Source organism: Callionymus lyra, chromosome 8 (genome assembly GCF_982586985.1).
Source record: "Callionymus lyra chromosome 8, fCalLyr1.hap1.1, whole genome shotgun sequence".
In the NCBI taxonomy this organism is placed as follows: domain Eukaryota; kingdom Metazoa; phylum Chordata; class Actinopteri; order Syngnathiformes; family Callionymidae; genus Callionymus; species Callionymus lyra.
This window is the reverse complement of record NC_141825.1, coordinates 26,747,371-26,769,213: the sequence shown is the minus strand read 5'-3', so window position 1 is coordinate 26,769,213 and position 21,843 is coordinate 26,747,371. Positions and strand designations below refer to the sequence as shown.

Genomic DNA, 21,843 nt, shown 5'->3' with positions numbered 1-21,843 from the left:
TCAGACATGATTCAGAAGATGCTCCAGTGTCATCGACGGAATAGAACCTGCGTATTCAATCAACTCCATGCTGCACGCCATCACCGCAGGTCGTCAACCCGTCGTGCTCGCGTGACAGTGGAGCTCATGTGACCTCTGAGGTCTCCTACAGAAGAAGAAGCACCAGGTTAATGTTGGAAAAATAATACAGATGTTCCAGTTTAATATCGCTTAGCAACAAGATTTGGGTAAGAAACTACATTTTTAGGTGAATTCACACAGTAAATAGTTTATTGTAAATTAGTAAAGGTTTGTAAAGATGTTTCTAGACCAGGGTCACAAAGAACTTTTACAATCAAAACAATACAGAGTTAAAATATATACTTTAAAAGATCAACATAAGACAAACACAAGAGTCTCAGAGAATCAAGGAAAAGCTCAAATAAGTGTCTTGAGATGTTTCTTGAAGGAGTCAGTAGATCATCAAACACAGATGTTTCTTGAAGGAGTCAGTAGATCATCAAACACAGATGTTTCTTGAAGGAGTCAGTAGATCATCAAACACAGATGTTTCTTGAAGGAGTCAGTAGATCATCAAACACAGATGTTTCTTGAAGGAGTCAGTAGATCATCAAACACAGATGTTTCTTGAAGGAGTCAGTAGATCATCAAACACAGATGTTTCTTGAAGGAGTCAGTAGATCATCAAACACAGATGTTTCTTGAAGGAGTCAGTAGATCATCAAAGACAGATGTTTCTTGAAGGAGTCAGTAGATCATCAAACACAGATGTTTCTTGAAGGAGTCAGTAGATCATCAAACACAGATGTTTCTTGAAGGAGTCAGTAGATCATCAAACACAGATGTTTCTTGAAGGAGTCAGTAGATCATCAAACACAGATGTTTCTTGAAGGAGTCAGTAGATCATCAAACACAGATGTTTCTTGAAGGAGTCAGTAGATCATAAAACACAGATGTTTCTTGAAGGAGTCAATAGATCATCAAACACAGATATTTCTTGAAGGAGTCAGTAGATCATCAAACACAGATGTTTCTTGAAGGAGTCAGTAGATCATCAAACACAGATGTTTCTTGAAGGAGTCAGTAGATCATCAAACACAGAGATGGTTCCAAAGCTTAGGAGCAACAGTCTGGAAGGATTTATCTGCTCTGGTCCGGAAGTTCAGGAACCATCAGTAGATTCTGATCCACAGACCTCAGAGCCCGAGCTGGGGTGTAAGTCTGGATCAGATCACTGATGGAAGGTCTGACCATGAATAGATCTGAAAGTAAGAACCAGAATTTTAAAATGATCCTGAAAGAAACTGGCAGCCAGTGAAGAGTTTGAAGGAGAAATGTGAGTTCTTCTACTAGAGCAGCTCAGAATTCTGGCTGCAGAGTTTAGTATGAACTGCAGGCGAGACACATCCTTCTGGTTTAGACACTAAATAAACTGTTACAATAGTGTCAACGACACAAACACATGGATTATAAGATCAGATCATGTTGTGAAATCATTTTACTAAGTTTATAGATGTTTCTCAGTTGAAACAGTTTGGTCAGTTTTGTGTTCAGTTTGACAGACTGACCTAAGTCAAGTACTGACTCAACCTGGAACTTTATCATCAGGAGAAATGACCAGAGTTTCAGTTTTGTCCACATTTATCTGCAAAGTGTTTTCACTCATTGTTTAACTTCTAGCAACCGTTGACTAAGTTCATCCTCCGGGGCTCAGTTGGATTAAATACATTTATCCTGCAAACATTTATTTCTATATATGTTCTCATATTTTGTATTATGCTACATTTTCATAATAATTCGCAAACCTCCATTCAAGCATTAAAATTGATTTATTTTATATTTTTACTATATTACCATCACAAGAAAATCCGAAATTACTCAAATAAAAGTTTATTTTTCTGTACAGTAATAATATTTGTCTTTAAAAATAATACTTCTGCACGTCTGTGCCTCTCGGCTCAAGCTGCTGCCCCCACGACCCCTGACTTACCAACCCTCTAGGACCTTACGATCCTTAGACTCGGATCTATTAGTTATACCACAAATCTCTAAATGTAGATTTGGAGCCAGGGCCTTCAGTTTTCAAGCCCCTCTGCTGTGGAACCAACTACCGGCTACAGTCCAGAGGGCAGACGCCCTCTCTATGTTTAAAAACAATCTTAATTGTTCATCACCTGTGCAGTTTAAACACCTTTTTATTTCTCTCCGGAGCCCCAGGGCTCCACCTCCAGAGCTGCTGCTGATCCAGGATCTTCACGTCATCAGATCCCGAGTTCTCTCCAGCACCTCCATGGACTCTCCCATACTCTCCTCTTTTCTCTTACTATATCCTCCCTCCCTCCTCTCCTTATCCATCTGTCTACCCCCCCATCCTTCCTCCCAGCCGGTCAAAGCAGGAGGCCGTCAACAATGAGTCTGGTTCTGCTCGAGGTTTCTGCCTTCTAAAAGGATGTTTTTCCTCATCATAGCTCACTGTACAGTGTTTCGCTTCTTGCTCTTTGTTGAATTGCTGGGATCTGTTTTTCCTTGATCAACTATAGTCTTACTTCAACTGTAAAGTGTCTTGAGATAACTTCGTTATGATAAGACTTTAAATAAAATTGATGAAATTGATGATGATAGAAGAGCAGACAGGAAACACCGGCGACAGGACAGACATTACTAATGGATAGAATGGATCAAATCTATGTGTTTGAGAGTTCAATTCAATTTTATTTAAAGTGTCTTATCATAACAAAGTTATCTCAGACACTATACAGTTGAAATAAGACTACAGTTGATTAAGGAAAAATAGATCCAGCAATTCAACAAAGAGCAAGAAACAAAACACTGTACAGTGAGCAATGGAGAGGAAAAACTTCCTTTTAGAAGGCAGAAACCTCGAGCGGAACCAGACTCATTGTTGACGGCCTGCCGCTTTGACCGGCTGGGAGGAAGGATGGGGGGGTAGACAGATGGATAAGGAGAGGAGTGAGGGAGGATATAGTGAGAGAAAAGAGGAGAGTGTAGGAGGGTCCATGGAGGTGCTGGAGTGAACTCGGGATCTGATGACATGGTGAAGATCCTGGATCAGCAGCAGCTCTGGAGGTGGAGACCTGGAGTTGAGTGAAAAAAGGTTCCAGATGTATAGCGTTTTATTTGTACCTCTCGACCTTTTCTTTTTACAATAAACTTCTACTCAGAGCTTCATTTCATACAACAACGTGTCACTTTAGCAAGAAAAAGTAAAAATGTTGAACGAACAATAGTTTGTTTGCTTCTGCCTGTTGTTCATGAAACCAAACAGCCAATCAGAAACAAGCTTTCTCCGGCCTCTGTGATTGGTTGGTTCATTGGCACGAATGAAGCTCTGTGTAGAAGTCGATGGTAAAAAGTAAAGATGGAGTCGATACTCGTACAGCAGTCGAAGCTACACAAAGTGAGATTTATTATAAAATAAATTTTTGTTTGTTCAAACCACTTTATTTTTTGCTGGAGTAAAAATTACATCAAACTGTCACTTATGTGAAAAACATGTGCTGTGTCTCAAATCACATACTTCTCTTAGTAAACTAGAAGTTAGTATCATCAGGATAGTGTACGTACTAACTAGTAACTAATTCTCCACAGATAGTATGTCTCAAATCACATACTTCTCTTAGTGTACTAGAAGTTAGTATCATCAGGATAGTGTACGTACTAACTAGTAACTAATCCTCCACAGATAGTATGTCTCAAACATACTTCTCTTAGTATACTAGAAGTTAGTATCATCAGGATAGTGTATGTACTAACTAGTAACTAATTCTCCACAGATAGTATGTCTCAAATCACATACTTCTCTTAGTGTACTAGAAGTTGGTATCATCAGGATAGTGTACGTACTAACTAGTAACTAATCCTCCACAGATAGTATGTCTCAAATCACATACTTCTCTTAGTATACTAGAAGTTAGTATCATCAGGATAGTGTACGTACTAACTAGTAACTAATCCTCCACAGATAGTATGTCTCAAACATACTTCTCTTAGTATACTAGAAGTTAGTATGCATCAGGATAGTGTACGTACTAACTAGTAACTAATTCTCCACAGATAAAAAATACATCAAACTGTCACTTTCGTTCAAAACATATTCTCAGGTGCTCAACATTTCTAACTACACACTCGACAAATAGACACAAATAAAACACTAGACTAGATGTGTGTATAAAGTCACACATCATCTTGTACGTCACGTGACCAAAGAATGAATCACTTCCTGTTTACGCCTGATGTTGACGTCAGATCGACCCAGTTCATACGACGTGTTACGGTTCGACACGAGCTCGAACACATTGACATCTGCTGGATCTGTGATCTGGTCTTTGTTTGGTTCGAGTGACACTTGGTGACCTTGATGTCTCGACCAATGAGAGCCACAGTCAGTTGCTGTTCCTTGAATATGTTTTTTTATTCGTTTTCCCGGAGACAGTTAAGAAGAGTCAGCAATCTGGTTCTGGCAACGTGCTACACTTCAGGACCCGCAGGTAGTTCTGGACTTTGCTGGCGTCGCGGCGGAAACACAGGAGCAGGTCGTTGTGGTCCAGATGCTCCGGTCCCTGCAGGTAGGAGGACGAGGACGGAGCCAGGCCCGAGGTCAGGAATCCTACGGTGTTGCTGAGCTCGCCCAGAAGCATCATCTGTGGGAGGATCAAGGTTTTATACAATGACATCATGAGAGAAGTGTCGTCTTCAGCTTCAAGTTCATGTTCAGGATTGACCTTCACACACGTGTTGTTGACGTGTTTTAAACACTCATTTAATTAGTTCTTTTTGTCAAGTTACATTTTTGGGGTGATTTTTACTTCGTATTTTAAAACCTTTTCCCACATTTTTCTGTTCTATGCAAGAAGTTAACTTTTTTGTGATTTTATTTTATTTCTTTACTTGATTTTCTTTTTTCTTGTGAAGAAGTAGAAGAACACTGACATACGTGTATGTAGAAGAACACTGACATACGTGTGTAGAAGTAGAGGAACACTGACATACGTGTGTAGAAGTAGAATAACTCTGACATACGTGTATAGAAGTAGAGGAACACAGACATACGTGTGTAGAAGTAGAAGAACACTGACATACGTGTGTAGAAGTAGAAGAACACTGACATACGTGTGTAGAAGTAGAAGAACACTGACATACGTGTGTGTGTAGAAGTAGAAGAACACTGACATACGTGTGTGTAGAAGTAGAAGAACACTGACATACGTGTGTGTGTAGAAGTAGAAGAACACTGACATACGTGTGTGTGTAGAAGTAGAAGAACACTGACATACGTGTGTAGAAGTAGAAGAACACTGTCATACGTGTGTGTGTAGAAGTAGAAGAACACTGACATACGTGTGTAGAAGTAGAAGAACACTGTCATACGTGTGCGTGTAGAAGTAGAAGAACACTGACATACGTGTGTGTAGAAGTAGAAGAACACTGACATACGTGTGTAGAAGTAGAAGAACACTGACATACGTGTGTAGAAGTAGAAGAACACTGACATACGTGTGTAGAAGTAGAAGAACACTGACATACGTGTGTAAAAGTAAGAGAACACTGACATATGTGTGTAGAAGTAGAAGAACACTGACATACGTGTGTGTAGAAGTAGAAGAACACTGACATATGTGTGTGTGTAGAAGTAGAAGAACACTGTCATACGTGTGTGTGTAGAAGTAGAAGAACACTGACATACGTGTGTAGAAGTAGAAGAACACTGACATACGTGTGTGTAGAAGTAGAAGAACACTGACATACGTGTGTGTAGAAGTAGAAGAATACTGACATACGTGTGTGTAGAAGTAGAAGAACACTGACATACGTGTGTGTAGAAGTAGAAGAACACTGACATACGTGTGTGTAGAAGTAGAAGAATACTGACATACGTGTGTGTAGAAGTAGAAGAACACTGACATACGTGTGTGTAGAAGTAGAAGAACACTGTCAAACGTGTGTGTAGAAGTAGAAGAACACTGTCATACGTGTGTGTATAGAAGTAGAAGAACACTGACATATGTGTGTGTAGAAGTAGAAGAACACTGACATACGTGTTTAGAAGTAGAAGAACACTGACATACGTGTGTGTGGAAGTAGAAGAACACTGACATATGTGTGTGTAGAAGTAGAAGAACACTGACATATGTGTGTGTAGAAGTAGAAGAACACTGACATACGTGTGTGTAGAAGTAGAAGAACACTGACATACGTGTGTGTAGAAGTAGAAGAACACTGACATACGTGTGTGTAGAAGTAGAAGAATACTGACATACGTGTGTGTAGAAGTAGAAGAACACTGACATACGTGTGTGTGTAGAAGTAGAAGAACACTGACATACGTGTGTGTGTAGAAGTAGAAGAACACTGACATACGTGTGTGTGTAGAAGTAGAAGAACACTGACATACGTGTGTGTGTAGAAGTAGAAGAACACTGACATATGTGTGTGTAGAAGTAGAAGAACACTGACATATGTGTGTGTAGAAGTAGAAGAACACTGACATACGTGTGTGTAGAAGTAGAAGAACACTGACATACGTGTGTGTAGAAGTAGAAGAACACTGACATACGTGTGTGTAGAAGTAGAAGAACACTGACATACGTGTGTGTAGAAGTAGAAGAACACTGACATACGTGTGTGTAGAAGTAGAAGAACACTGACATACGTGTGTGTGTAGAAGTAGAAGAACACTGACATACGTGTGTGTAGAAGTAGAAGATCACTGACATACGTGTGTAGAAGTAGAAGAACACTGACATGCGTGTGTAGAAGTAGAAGAACACTGACATGCGTGTGTAGAAGTAGAAGAACACTGACATACGTGTGTGTGTAGAAGTAGAAGAACACTGACATACGTGTGTGTAGAAGAACACTGACATATGTGTGTGTAGAAGTAGAAGATCACTGACATACGTGTGTAGAAGTAGAAGAACACTGACATGCGTGTGTAGAAGTAGAAGAACACTGACATACGTGTGTGTGTAGAAGTAGAAGAACACTGACATACGTGTGTGTAGAAGAACACTGACATACGTGTGTGTAGAAGTAGAAGATCACTGACATACGTGTGTAGAAGTAGAAGAACACTGACATGCGTGTGTAGAAGTAGAAGAACACTGACATACGTGTGTGTGTAGAAGTAGAAGAACACTGACATACGTGTGTAGAAGTAGAAGAACACTGACATACGTGTGTGTAGAAGTAGAAGAACACTGACATACGTGTGTGTGTAGAAGTAGAAGAACACTGACATACGTGTGTGTAGAAGTAGAAGAACACTGACATACGTGTGTGTAGAAGTAGAAGATCACTGACATACGTGTGTAGAAGTAGAAGAACACTGACATGCGTGTGTAGAAGTAGAAGAACACTGACATACGTGTGTGTGTAGAAGTAGAAGAACACTGACATACGTGTGTGTAGAAGAACACTGACATATGTGTGTGTAGAAGTAGAAGATCACTGACATACGTGTGTAGAAGTAGAAGAACACTGACATGCGTGTGTAGAAGTAGAAGAACACTGACATACGTGTGTGTGTAGAAGTAGAAGAACACTGACATACGTGTGTGTAGAAGAACACTGACATACGTGTGTGTAGAAGTAGAAGATCACTGACATACGTGTGTAGAAGTAGAAGAACACTGACATGCGTGTGTAGAAGTAGAAGAACACTGACATACGTGTGTGTGTAGAAGTAGAAGAACACTGACATACGTGTGTGTGTAGAAGTAGAAGAACACTGACATACGTGTGTAGAAGTAGAAGAACACTGACATACGTGTGTGTGTAGAAGTAGAAGAACACTGACATACGTGTGTGTGTAGAAGTAGAAGAACACTGACATACGTGTGTGTGTAGAAGTAGAAGAACACTGACATACGTGTGTGTGTAGAAGTAGAAGAACACTGACATACGTGTGTGTGTAGAAGAACACTGACATACGTGTGTAGAAGTAGAAGAACACTGACATACGTGTGTAGAAGTAGAAGAACACTGACATACGTGTGTAGAAGTAGAAGAACACTGACATACGTGTGTAGAAGTAGAAGAACACTGACATACGTGTGTAGAAGTAGAAGAACACTGACATACGTGTGTGTGTAGAAGTAGAAGAACACTGACATACGTGTGTGTGTAGAAGTAGAAGAACACTGACATATGTGTGTGTGTAGAAGTAGAAGAACACTGACATACGTGTGTGTAGAAGTAGAAGAACACTGACATACGTGTGTGTAGAAGTAGAAGAACACTGACATACGTGTGTGTAGAAGTAGAAGAACACTGACATACGTGTGTGTAGAAGTAGAAGAACACTGACATACGTGTGTGTAGAAGTAGAAGAACACTGACATACGTGTGTGTAGAAGTAGAAGAACACTGACATACGTGTGTGTAGAAGTAGAAGAACACTGACATACGTGTGTGTAGAAGTAGAAGAACACTGACATACGTGTGTGTGTAGAAGTAGAAGAACACTGATATACGTGTGTGTGTAGAAGTAGAAGAACACTGACATACGTGTGTGTGTAGAAGTAGAAGAACACTGACATACGTGTGTGTAGAAGTAGAAGAACACTGACATACGTGTGTGTAGAAGTAGAAGAACACTGACATACGTGTGTGTAGAAGTAGAAGAACACTGACATACGTGTGTGTGTAGAAGTAGAAGAACACTGACATACGTGTGTGTGTAGAAGTAGAAGAACACTGACATACGTGTGTGTGTAGAAGTAGAAGAACACTGACATACGTGTGTGTGTAGAAGTAGAAGAACACTGACATACGTGTGTGTGTAGAAGTAGAAGAACACTGACATACGTGTGTGTGTAGAAGTAGAAGAACACTGACATACGTGTGTGTGTAGAAGTAGAAGAACACTGACATACGTGTGTGTGTAGAAGTAGAAGAACACTGACATACGTGTGTGTGTAGAAGTAGAAGAACACTGACATACGTGTGTGTGTAGAAGTAGAAGAACACTGACATACGTGTGTGTAGAAGTAGAAGAACACTGACATATGTGTGTGTAGAAGTAGAAGAACACTGACATACGTGTGTGTAGAAGTAGAAGAACACTGACATACGTGTGTAGAAGTAGAAGAACACTCACATACGTGTGTGTAGAAGTAGAAGAACACTGACATACGTGTGTGTAGAAGTAGAAGAACACTGACATACGTGTGTGTGTAGAAGTAGAAGAACACTGACATACGTGTGTGTGTAGAAGTAGAAGAACACTGACATACGTGTGTGTGTAGAAGTAGAAGAACACTGACATACGTGTGTGTAGAAGTAGAAGAACACTGACATACGTGTGTGTAGAAGTAGAAGAACACTGACATACGTGTGTGTGTAGAAGTAGAAGAACACTGACATACGTGTGTGTGTAGAAGTAGAAGAACACTGACATACGTGTGTGTGTAGAAGTAGAAGAACACTGTCATACGTGTGTGTAGAAGTAGAAGAATACTGACATACGTGTGTGTAGAAGTAGAAGAATACTGACATACGTGTGTGTAGAAGTAGAAGAACACTGACATACGTGTGTGTGTAGAAGTAGAAGAACACTGACATACGTGTGTGTGTAGAAGTAGAAGAACACTGTCATACGTGTGTGTAGAAGTAGAAAAATACTGACATACGTGTGTGTAGAAGTAGAAGAATACTGACATACGTGTGTGTAGAAGTAGAAGAACACTGACATACGTGTGTGTAGAAGTAGAAGATCACTGACATACGTGTGTGTAGAAGTAGAAGAACACTGACATACGTGTGTGTGTAGAAGTAGAAGAACACTGACATACGTGTGTGTGTAGAAGTAGAAGAACACTGACATACGTGTGTGTGTAGAAGAACACTGACATACGTGTGTGTAGAAGTAGAAGAACACTGACATACGTGTGTGTGTAGAAGTAGAAGAACACTGACATACGTGTGTGTAGAAGTAGAAGAACACTGACATACGTGTGTGTAGAAGTAGATAACACTGACATACGTGTGTGTAGAAGTAGAAGAACACTGACATACGTGTGTGTAGAAGTAGAAGAACACTGACATACGTGTGTGTAGAAGTAGATAACACTGACATACGTGTGTGTAGAAGTAGAAGAACACTGACATACGTGTGTGTAGAAGTAGAAGAACACTGACATACGTGTGTGTAGAAGTAGAAGAACACTGACATACGTGTGTGTAGAAGTAGAAGAACACTGACATACGTGTGTGTGTAGAAGTAGAAGAACACTGACATACGTGTGTAGAAGTAGAAGAACACTGACATACGTGTGTAGAAGAACACTGACATACGTGTGTAGAAGTAGAAGAACACTGACATACGTGTGTGTGTAGAAGTAGAAGAACACTGACATACGTGTGTGTGTAGAAGTAGAAGAACACTGACATACGTGTGTGTGTAGAAGTAGAAGAACACTGACATACGTGTGTGTAGAAGTAGAAGAATACTGACATACGTGTGTGTAGAAGTAGAAGAATACTGACATACGTGTGTGTAGAAGTAGAAGAACACTGACATACGTGTGTGTAGAAGTAGAAGAACACTGACATACGTGTGTGTAGAAGAACACTGACATACGTGTGTGTAGAAGAACACTGACATACGTGTGTGTAGAAGAACACTGACATACATGTGTAGAAGTAGAAGAACACTGACATACGTGTGTGTGTAGAAGTAGAAGAACACGGACATACGTGTGTGTGTAGAAGTAGAAGAACACGGACATACGTGTGTAGAAGTAGAAGAACACTGACATACGTGTGTGTGTAGAAGTAGAAGAACACTGACATACGTGTGTGTGTAGAAGTAGAAGAACACTGACATACGTGTGTGTGTAGAAGTAGAAGAACACTGACATACGTGTGTGTGTGTAGAAGTAGAAGATCACTGACATATGTGTCTGTAGAAGAACACTGACATACGTGTGTAGAAGTAGAAGAACACTGACATACGTGTGTGTGTAGAAGTAGAAGAATACTGACATACGTGTGTGTAGAAGTAGAAGAACACTGACATACGTGTGTGTGTGTAGAAGTAGAAGAATACTGACATACGTGTGTGTGTAGAAGTAGAAGAACACTGACATATGTGTGTGTAGAAGTAGAAGAATACTGACATACGTGTGTGTGTAGAAGTAGAAGAATACTGACATACGTGTGTGTGTAGAAGTAGAAGAATACTGACATACGTGTGTGTGTAGAAGTAGAAGAATACTGACATACGTGTGTGTGTAGAAGTAGAAGAACACTGACATACGTGTGTGTGTAGAAGTAGAAGAACACTGACATACGTGTGTGTGTAGAAGTAGAAGAATACTGACATACGTGTGTGTGTAGAAGTAGAAGATCACTGACGTATGTCTGTGTAGAAGTAGAAGAACACTGACATACGTGTGTGTAGAAGTAGAAGAACACTGACATACGTGTGTGTAGAAGTAGAAGAACACTGACATACGTGTGTGTAGAAGTAGAAGAACACTGACATACGTGTGTAGAAGTAGAAGATCACTGACATACGTGTGTGTAGAAGTAGAAGATCACTGACATACGTGTGTGTAGAAGTAGAAGAACACTGACATACGTGTGTGTAGAAGTAGAAGAACACTGACATGCGTGTGTGTAGAAGTAGAAGAACACTGACATACGTGTGTGTAGAAGTAGAAGATCACTGACATATGTGTGTGTAGAAGTAGAAGATCACTGACATACGTGTGTGTAGAAGTAGAAGATCACTGACATATGTGTGTGTAGAAGTAGAAGAACACTGACATACGTGTGTGTAGAAGTAGAAGAACACTGACATACGTGTGTGAGAAGTAGAAGAACACTGACATATGTGTGTGTAGAAGTAGAAGATCACTGACATATGTGTGTAGAAGTAGAAGAACACTGACATACGTGTGTGTAGAAGTAGAAGAACACTGACATACGTGTGTGTAGAAGTAGAAGATCACTGACATACGTGTGTGTAGAAGTAGAAGATCACTGACATACGTGTGTAGAAGTAGAAGAACACTGACATACGTGTGTGTAGAAGTAGAAGAACACTGACATACGTGTGTGTAGAAGTAGAAGAACACTGACATACGTGTGTGTAGAAGTAGAAGAACACTGACATACGTGTGTGTAGAAGAACACTGACATACGTGTGTGTAGAAGTAGAAGAACACTGACATACGTGTGTGTAGAAGTAGAAGAACACTGACATACGTGTGTGTAGAAGTAGAAGATCACTGACATACGTGTGTAGAAGTAGAAGAACACTGACATACGTGTGTGTAGAAGTAGAAGAACACTGACATACGTGTGTGTGTAGAAGTAGAAGAACACTGACATATGTGTGTGTAGAAGATCACTGACATATGTGTGTGTAGAAGTAGAAGAACACTGACATATGTGTGTGTAGAAGTAGAAGATCACTGACATATGTGTGTGTAGAAGTAGAAGATCACTGACATATGTGTGTGTAGAAGTAGAAGAACACTGACATACGTGTGTGTAGAAGTAGAAGATCACTGACATATGTGTGTGTAGAAGTAGAAGAACACTGACATATGTGTGTGTAGAAGTAGAAGAACACTGACATACGTGTGTAGAAGTAGAAGAACACTGACATACGTGTGTGTAGAAGTAGAAGATCACTGACATATGTGTGTGTAGAAGTAGAAGAACACTGACATACGTGTGTAGAAGTAGAAGAACACTGACATACGTGTGTGTAGAAGTAGAAGATCACTGACATATGTGTGTAGAAGTAGAAGAACACTGACATACGTGTGTGTAGAAGTAGAAGAACACTGACATACGTGTGTGTAGAAGAAGAAGAACACTGACATATGTGTGTAGAAGTAGAAGAACACTGACATACGTATGTGTAGAAGTAGAAGATCACTGACATACGTGTGTGTAGAAGTAGAAGAACACTGACATACGTGTGTAGAAGTAGAAGAACACTGACATACGTGTGTGTAGAAGTAGAAGAACACTGACATACGTGTGTAGAAGTAGAAGAACACTGACATACGTGTGTGTAGAAGTAGAAGAACACTGACATACGTGTGTGTAGAAGTAGAAGAACACTGACATACGTGTGTGTAGAAGTAGAAGAACACTGACATACGTGTGTGTAGAAGTAGAAGAACACTGACATACGTGTGTGTGTAGAAGTAGAAGAACACTGACATACGTGTGTGTGTAGAAGTAGAAGAACACTGACATACGTGTGTAGAAAGAACACTGAGTGTGTGTAGAAGAACACTGACATACGTGTGTAGAAGTAGAAGAACACTGACATACGTGTGTGTAGAAGTAGAAGAACACTGACATACGTGTGTGTAGAAGTAGAAGAACACTGACATACGTGTGTGTAGAAGTAGAAGAACACTGACATACGTGTGTAGAAGTAGAAGAACACTGACATACGTGTGTAGAAGTAGAAGAACACTGACATACGTGTGTAGAAGTAGAAGAACACTGACATACGTGTGTGTAGAAGTAGAAGAACACTGACATACGTGTGTAGAAGTAGAAGAACACTGACATACGTGTGTGTAGAAGTAGAAGAACACTGACATACGTGTGTGTAGAAGTAGAAGAACACTGACATACGTGTGTGTAGAAGTAGAAGAACACTGACATACGTGTGTGTAGAAGTAGAAGAACACTGACATACGTGTGTGTAGAAGTAGAAGAACACTGACATACGTGTGTGTAGAAGTAGAAGAACACTGACATACGTGTGTGTAGAAGTAGAAGAACACTGACATACGTGTGTAGAAGTAGAAGAACACTGACATACGTGTGTAGAAGTAGAAGAACACTGACATACGTGTGTGTAGAAGTAGAAGAACACTGACATACGTGTGTAGAAGTAGAAGAACACTGACATACGTGTGTGTAGAAGTAGAAGAACACTGACATACGTGTGTGTAGAAGTAGAAGAACACTGACATACGTGTGTGTAGAAGTAGAAGAACACTGACATACGTGTGTGTAGAAGTAGAAGAACACTGACATACGTGTGTGTAGAAGTAGAAGAACACTGACATACGTGTGTGTAGAAGTAGAAGAACACTGACATACGTGTGTGTAGAAGTAGAAGAACACTGACATACGTGTGTGTAGAAGTAGAAGAACACTGACATACGTGTGTGTAGAAGTAGAAGAACACTGACATACGTGTGTGTAGAAGTAGAAGAACACTGACATACGTGTGTAGAAGTAGAAGAACACTGACATACGTGTGTAGAAGTAGAAGAACACTGACATACGTGTGTGTAGAAGTAGAAGAACACTGACATACGTGTGTGTAGAAGTAGAAGAACACTGACATACGTGTGTAGAAGTAGAAGAACACTGACATACGTGTGTGTAGAAGTAGAAGAACACTGACATACGTGTGTGTAGAAGTAGAAGAACACTGGCATACGTGTGTGAAGAAGTAGAAGAACACTGACATACGTGTGTGAAGAAGTAGAAGAACACTGACATACGTGTGTGAAGAAGTAGAAGAACACTGACATACGTGTGTAGAAGTAGAAGAACACTGACATGCGTGTGTGTAGAAGTAGAAGAACACTGACATACGTGTGTAGAAGTAGAAGAACACTGACATACGTGTGTGTAGAAGTAGAAGAACACTGACATACGTGTGTGTGTAGAAGTAGAAGAACACTGACATACGTGTGTGTGTAGAAGTAGAAGAACACTGACATACGTGTGTAGAAGTAGAAGAACACTGACATACGTGTGTAGAAGTAGAAGAACACTGGCATACGTGTGTGTAGAAGTAGAAGAACACTGGCATACGTGTGTGTAGAAGTAGAAGAACACTGGCATACGTGTGTGTAGAAGTAGAAGAACACTGACATACGTGTGTAGAAGTAGAAGAACACTGACATACGTGTGTAGAAGTAGAAGAACACTGACATACGTGTGTGTAGAAGTAGAAGAACACTGACATACGTGTGTGTAGAAGTAGAAGAACACTGGCATACGTGTGTGTAGAAGTAGAAGAACACTGACATACGTGTGTAGAAGTAGAAGAACACTGACATACGTGTGTGTAGAAGTAGAAGAACACTGACATACGTGTGTGAAGAAGTAGAAGAACACTGACATACGTGTGTGTGTGTAGAAGTAGAAGTACACTGACATATGTGTGTGTGTAGAAGTAGAAGTACACTGACATGTGTGTGTGTAGAAGTAGAAGAACACTGACATACGTGTGTGTGTGTAGAAGTAGAAGAACACTGACATACGTGTGTGTGTGTAGAAGTAGAAGAACACTGACATACGTGTGTGTGTAGAAGTAGAAGTACACTGACATGTGTGTGTGTAGAAGTAGAAGTACACTGACATGTGTGTGTGTAGAAGTAGAAGAACACTGACATACGTGTGTGTAGAAGTAGAAGAACACTGACATGTGTGTGTGTAGAAGAACACTGACATACGTGTGTGTAGAAGTAGAAGAACACTGACATACGTGTGTGTAGAAGTAGAAGAACACTGACATACGTGTGTGTGTGTAGAAGTAGAAGTACACTGACATATGTGTGTGTGTAGAAGTAGAAGTACACTGACATGTGTGTGTGTAGAAGTAGAAGAACACTGACATACGTGTGTGTGTGTAGAAGTAGAAGAACACTGACATACGTGTGTGTGTGTAGAAGTAGAAGAACACTGACATACGTGTGTGTAGAAGTAGAAGAACACTGACATACGTGTGTGTGTAGAAGTAGAAGAACACTGTCATACGTGTGTGTAGAAGTAGAAGAACACTGACATACGTGTGTGTGTAGAAGTAGAAGTACACTGACATGTGTGTGTGTAGAAGTAGAAGAACACTGACATACGTGTGTGTAGAAGTAGAAGAACACTGACATGTGTGTGTGTAGAAGAACACTGACATACGTGTGTGTAGAAGTAGAAGAACACTGACATACGTGTGTGTAGAAGTAGAAGAACACTGACATACGTGTGTGTGTGTAGAAGTAGAAGTACACTGACATATGTGTGTGTGTAGAAGTAGAAGTACACTGACATGTGTGTGTGTAGAAGTAGAAGAACACTGACATACGTGTGTGTGTGTAGAAGTAGAAGAACACTGACATACGTGTGTGTGTGTAGAAGTAGAAGAACACTGACATACGTGTGTGTAGAAGTAGAAGAACACTGACATACGTGTGTGTGTAGAAGTAGAAGAACACTGTCATACGTGTGTGTAGAAGTAGAAGAACACTGACATACGTGTGTAGAAAGAACACTGAGTGTGTGTAGAAGAACACTGAGCGTCTAGAAGTTCACACTCACTCTTTCCTTCATCCTGGTGACTCCGACCTTCAGCTCCTGCATCATCTCAACCACCTCCAGCACCTTCACTGCGCTCAGGTGTTCCTGCCACAGATCCCGGTGCAGGTGAGCGAGCGGCGCCTCCCAGGCGACCAGCAGCCTCAGCACGGCGTCCATCAGCCGCTCGCGCTGCAGAGAACAGACCAGGTTGAGACTCGAGGTCCGGAGCGAAGGTCCGAGTCACGTGACTGACCCCCAGAGTCTGAGCCTCCTCTTTGTCCCGCGGCGTCAGGATGTGATGCGTGTGACACTTCCTGCCCCAGATCAGGTTCTTGGACGGCGGGAAACGTCTCTCCTGACCGGATGACACGCTGGTGTCAATCTGTTGCCGTGGCAACGTCACACGCTTAAGAAAGGAAATGATCACTTTTACTTTAACTTAAATTAATTTAAGATTCCTTTGATTGTTTAAAATTGGATGATTAAAAGTACGATCAGATTAGGATTTTATTTAATCGTAATTTGTAACATTTGTTTCTTACATGGTTAACATGTTTATAATCTGGTTCTTATCTGTGATAGATTTAATCCCAGAGACATTAGATCACTTTTGTAATCTACGTCAGATTGGTTTAATCAAACTGTTAAAATAATAATCTATAAACAGCAAGTTTTTCTTAACATAAACTGTAGTTGAAATCATCAGATTAAATGTAATCTTAATCCAAACAAATGTTGATTTAATCTGGACAAATATATTTTTGAGTTAAACGGACAATAAAATGGTTAAAACATAAATAATCTGGTCAGATTGGTTTAATCAAACTAGAAATAATCTTCAGAATATAAACAGCAAGTTTTTCTAAACATCAACTGTAGTTTAAATCATCAGAACAAATCTAACCTTAATCCAAACAAATGTTAATTCAATATGGACAAATATAGTTTTGATAACTTGAGTTAAACGGACAATAAATTGGTTAAAACATCAATAATCTGGTCAGATTATCAGTAAAGTACTGGTAGATATTATAGTTAAGAAGAGAGATTAGCACCAGATTATCAGTAAAGTACTGGTAGATATTATAGTTAATAAGAGAGATTAGCACCAGATTATCAGTAAAGTACTGATAGGTATTATAGTTAAGAAGAGAGATTAGCACCAGATTATCAGTAAAGTACTGGTAGATATTATAGTTAAGAAGAGAGATTAGCACCAGATTATCAGTAAAGTACTGGTAGATATTATAGTTAAGAAGAGAGATTAGCACCAGATTATCAGTAAAGTACTGGTAGATATTATAGTTAAGAAGAGAGATTAGCACCAGATTATCAGTAAAGTACTGGTAGATATAGTTAAGAAGAGAGATTAGCACCAGATTATCAGTAAAGTACTGGTAGATATTATAGTTAAGAAGAGAGATTAGCACCAGATTATCAGTAAAGTACTGGTAGATATTATAGTTGAGAAGAGAGATTAGCACCAGATTACCAGTAAAGTACTGGTAGATATTATAGTTGAGAAGAGAGATTAGCACCAGATTATCAGTAAAGTACTGGTAGATATTATAGTTAAGAAGAGAGATTAGCACCAGATTATCAGTAAAGTACTGGTAGATATTATAGTTGAGAAGAGAGATTAGCACCAGATTACCAGTAAAGTACTGGTAGATATTATAGTTGAGAAGAGAGATTAGCACCAGATTATCAGTAAAGTACTGGTAGATATTATAGTTAAGAAGAGAGATTAGCACCAGATTATCAGTAAAGTACTGGTAGATATTATAGTTAAGAAGAGAGATTAGCACCAGATTATCAGTAAAGTACTGGTAGATATTATAGTTAAGAAGAGATTAGCACCATATTATCAGTAAAGTACTGGTAGATATTATAGTTGAGAAGAGAGATTAGCACCAGATTATCTCTCGGGACTCACCAGGTGCGAGTGAAGGTCGCTGGAGATGTGCTGGATCCTGGACGACTGCAGACCCAGTCGGTCGAAGAGGTCGCTCAGTGACGGGACGTGACAGCTGCCGTCGCCGTGGTGACAGAGAGGAGCGGCGCTGACCTGGAGCTTCAGGACGAGCAGCGAGACCAGGACGACTGTGGAGGAAGAAGAAGAAGATGAAGATGAGGATGAGGAGTCACCAGAGTGGACGAGGAGGACTCACGGCGTGTCATGTCTGCTGCTGTGATCCAGTGGAGATGTTGCTTCACCTTTTATCTGCTCATCAGCAGAACCAACGGGCGGAAGAACCGGGTCCACGTGTGAGTCCGTCATGATGTCATTAGAACACGATGACGTACAACATCTGCACGTCAAGCAGCTCAGTGACCCGAGCGTGAAGACGAGCTCCTCGTCCACAGAACTTTTGTCAAGTCGTGACGTCATTCATGGAACTGAAGCTGTGTCTCCACATCTTCTCAGTGTTGGGTTTCCTCCATGTACTCCAGTGCTCTCTATACTCTATACTGTACTCTATACTCTCTACATAAAAAGAACTGCAGAAAAGTCAATGAGAAACGATGTGAAATAAATTCTTCAAAGAACTTCATCCTGAGCCTTGTCATTACACACACACACACACACACACACACACACACACACACACACACACACACACACACATGCACACACACGCTTGCTTGCGGGGGTCCATCGAGTCTGATCATGACGTATAGTTCTATTCTCTACCGGTGAGTTTGTTGATGGCTGAATAGGTGGTGATTCCAGGTGGGACATGTATATATGATGTTGATGTTGCTGGCAGACATGGGTGTGTTTCTCCTGAGCCTTCTTTGATCCTTCCTGGCAGATCGTTCTTCCTCCAGTGTATTGATCCCCTCTAGACACAACTGTCGCCAGGTGTTGCGGTCAGCGGCTGTAGTCTCCAGGTCTCCAGGTTTTATGTTGCATTTTTTGAGCACCATTTTCAGTTGGTCCTTATAGCGTTTCTTCTGGCCTCCAGCAGGGCGCTGTCCTTGTTGTAGCTGGCCATACAACACTCTGCGGGGTACGCGGTTGTGGGGCATCCTTGTGACATGCCCCAGCCATCGCAGTTGGTGCTGAGCGATTGTGGCCTCTATACTTTTGCAGCCTGTTCTTCTCAGGATCTCAGTCTGCGGCACTCTGTCAGGCCAAGTGATTCCAAGGACACGCTGTAGACAGCGGATGTTGAACTGTTCCAGGGACTTGATGTGACGGCTGTAGGTAACCCAGGCTTCACAGCTGTAGAGGAGGGTGGTGATGCAGACTGCTTGGTAGACAGAGATTTTTGTGCTTAAATTAAGGTTTTTGTTCTGGAAAACCCTGCGTCTGAGTCTCCCATAGGCTGATGCTTGATTAATTCTGTTCTGAATCTCCATGTCAATGCTGTTGTCTTCAGACAGAATGGTCCCCAGGTATTTAAAAGATGGAACCACTAGCAGTTTTTTCTCTGATACAGTGAAGACAGGGGGTGTGGGTGGGAAGTTGCTGCTCCACTGGCAGATTACCTCTGTCTTGGCAGTGTTGATGGTCAGTCCCATCCTGCTGTATGCCCTAGCTGCTGCATCTAGTACAGACTGGAGATCTTGTGGATAGTGAGATACAAGAGTCATCCACACACTGCAACTCAAGTATCCTCACTTTGTTTCGTTTGGTTGTTGCCTGCAGCCTCCTAATTTTAAAGAGGTTACCATCCAGCCTATATGCAACTGTTACCCCACTTTTGTCTTCAATGTCCTTGTGGAGAAGCTGGGTGACACATAAGAGGAAGATGTTAAAAAGAACTGGTGCCAGTACACACCCCTGTACGCACTGGGAAGAGACTATTGGCCTCTTATTGACACCCTAGCTGTCATTCCATTATGGAATTGACAGATGATGTTAATAAACTTGATGGGGCAGCCAACCCGGAGTAGGACGTCCCACAAGAGATCTTGCTTCACAGTGTCAAGGCTTTGGAGAGGTCGACAAAAGCCGTGAACAGGTCTCGGTGTTGCTCCCTGCACTTTTCTTGCAGTTGCCGAGAAAAAACATGTAAAAAACCATGTTGACTGTGCTCCTGTTCTTCCTAAACGCGCACTGCAACTCAGGAAGCATTGGCTCAGTGATGTTGTTTACTAGCCTGTGAAGCATCACCTTGGCCAGGACCTTGCCTGCCACAGCAAGGAGTGATATGCCCCTATGGTTACCACAGACAGCCTTATCACCTTTGTTCTTAAAAATGGTGACAATTGTGGCGTCTCTCCATTGCTCTGGGATGTTCTCATCAACCCAGACCATTGAGATGTAGCGGTGTAATGTTCTCGTGCACACAGGTGTTTCTGTAAGCTTCGGCAGTAGTGTGTTTTTAATGACCAGGCCCATACCGTGCAGATGTTGTCCACCTTGGGGATAGCCTTTCCAGTAGAAAGTGTAGCCCATGCCCTCCTCTGTTAGAGAGCCCTCATCAAGGAGGTTTCGCTCAGGGCAGCAATGTCGATGTTATAGCGTCTCAACTCAGACGCAACCAGGGCTGTCCTTCTGTGAGGTCGTTCAGACTTGCCAAAAGAGTCCAAGAGGGTTCTTATGTTCCATGAAGCCAGCTTGCGGTAGCCTGTCCAGGTGAAGGTTGAGTGGACAATTTTAAGGCCACCTTTTCTAGGCCCTTCCTCGCTTGAAGTGAGCAGTGTGGTCCCTATATAGGGGCTGCTCAGTCGCACAGGGGTCTGCCGAGAATAGCTGCCACTCCCCAGCTAAAGGCGACATTTACCCTATGCCGCTGACGTGCAGGGCTCTGACTAGGAGCTCAGATTCTATTCAAACCTGCTACGGTGGCCAAAAACCCCATCGCCGCCAGACTTTGACCAGATATGGATCCTGGTAAGTTCACCGTGGTCATAGGTGGATACCTGCGCAATAGGATATTTTAAGTGCTCTAGGGGTGCGCTATCACCAGTAGCACTATCTTCACCAAGATGGGGTAGGTCTGGTGGCGTGGGTAAGGTGCGACCAGCTCCCCATCCTAGCTGCAGGAGGCTGCCGGGACCTAGCTCTTGTTTAGGCCCGTCTGTTGTGCACCGCCAGCACATGCTTTTCTGTTGGGGTGTGCTCCTTTAGCCTTTATCTCAAAAGACTAACCCACAAGCCCATAGCTTGGGCAGTGGTTGACCGGCGTCAGGGCATGACCACTGGCTAGTGGGCCTGCACACCACATCTCTGGGGCCCACTGCTGCTCCAAGATCCCCTGTAGTTTAGCCTCGGACTGCATAGTACCCAGTTGACATGTATGGCCACGTGGAGGCACTGCAGGAGTCTTGGTGGTAGAGTGGCTATGTACTGGCAGAGGAGGCTTACGCATTCGGCTCCTCTTTTCACCTTGGAGGGGGCTAGCCAGCGGCAGTAGCTGAAAGCAGAAAGCAGCATTCAACACACACACACACCGACACACACACACATACACATACATATACACATACACACACACACACAAACACACACCCCCATACACACCCCCATACACATACACAGACTCACATACACAGACTCACACACACACACTCACATAC

At 41.6% G+C, this 21,843-nt stretch overlaps 1 protein-coding gene across 1 annotated transcript; it reads right to left on the bottom strand.

The window, feature by feature from the left end:
• Positions 1-4,463: 4,463 nt before the first annotated feature.
• LOC148074432 (prolactin-like) lies at positions 4,464-18,592 on the bottom strand. The gene is made up of 5 exons (XM_087798280.1): positions 18,529-18,592; positions 18,248-18,414; positions 16,565-16,666; positions 16,333-16,500; positions 4,464-4,661 (listed from the first exon to the last, which is right to left on the bottom strand). Exons 1-5 carry the CDS (start codon positions 18,590-18,592, stop codon positions 4,464-4,466), a joined length of 699 nt encoding a protein of 232 aa, XP_087654406.1.
• Between the last annotated feature and the right edge of the window lie 3,251 nt (positions 18,593-21,843).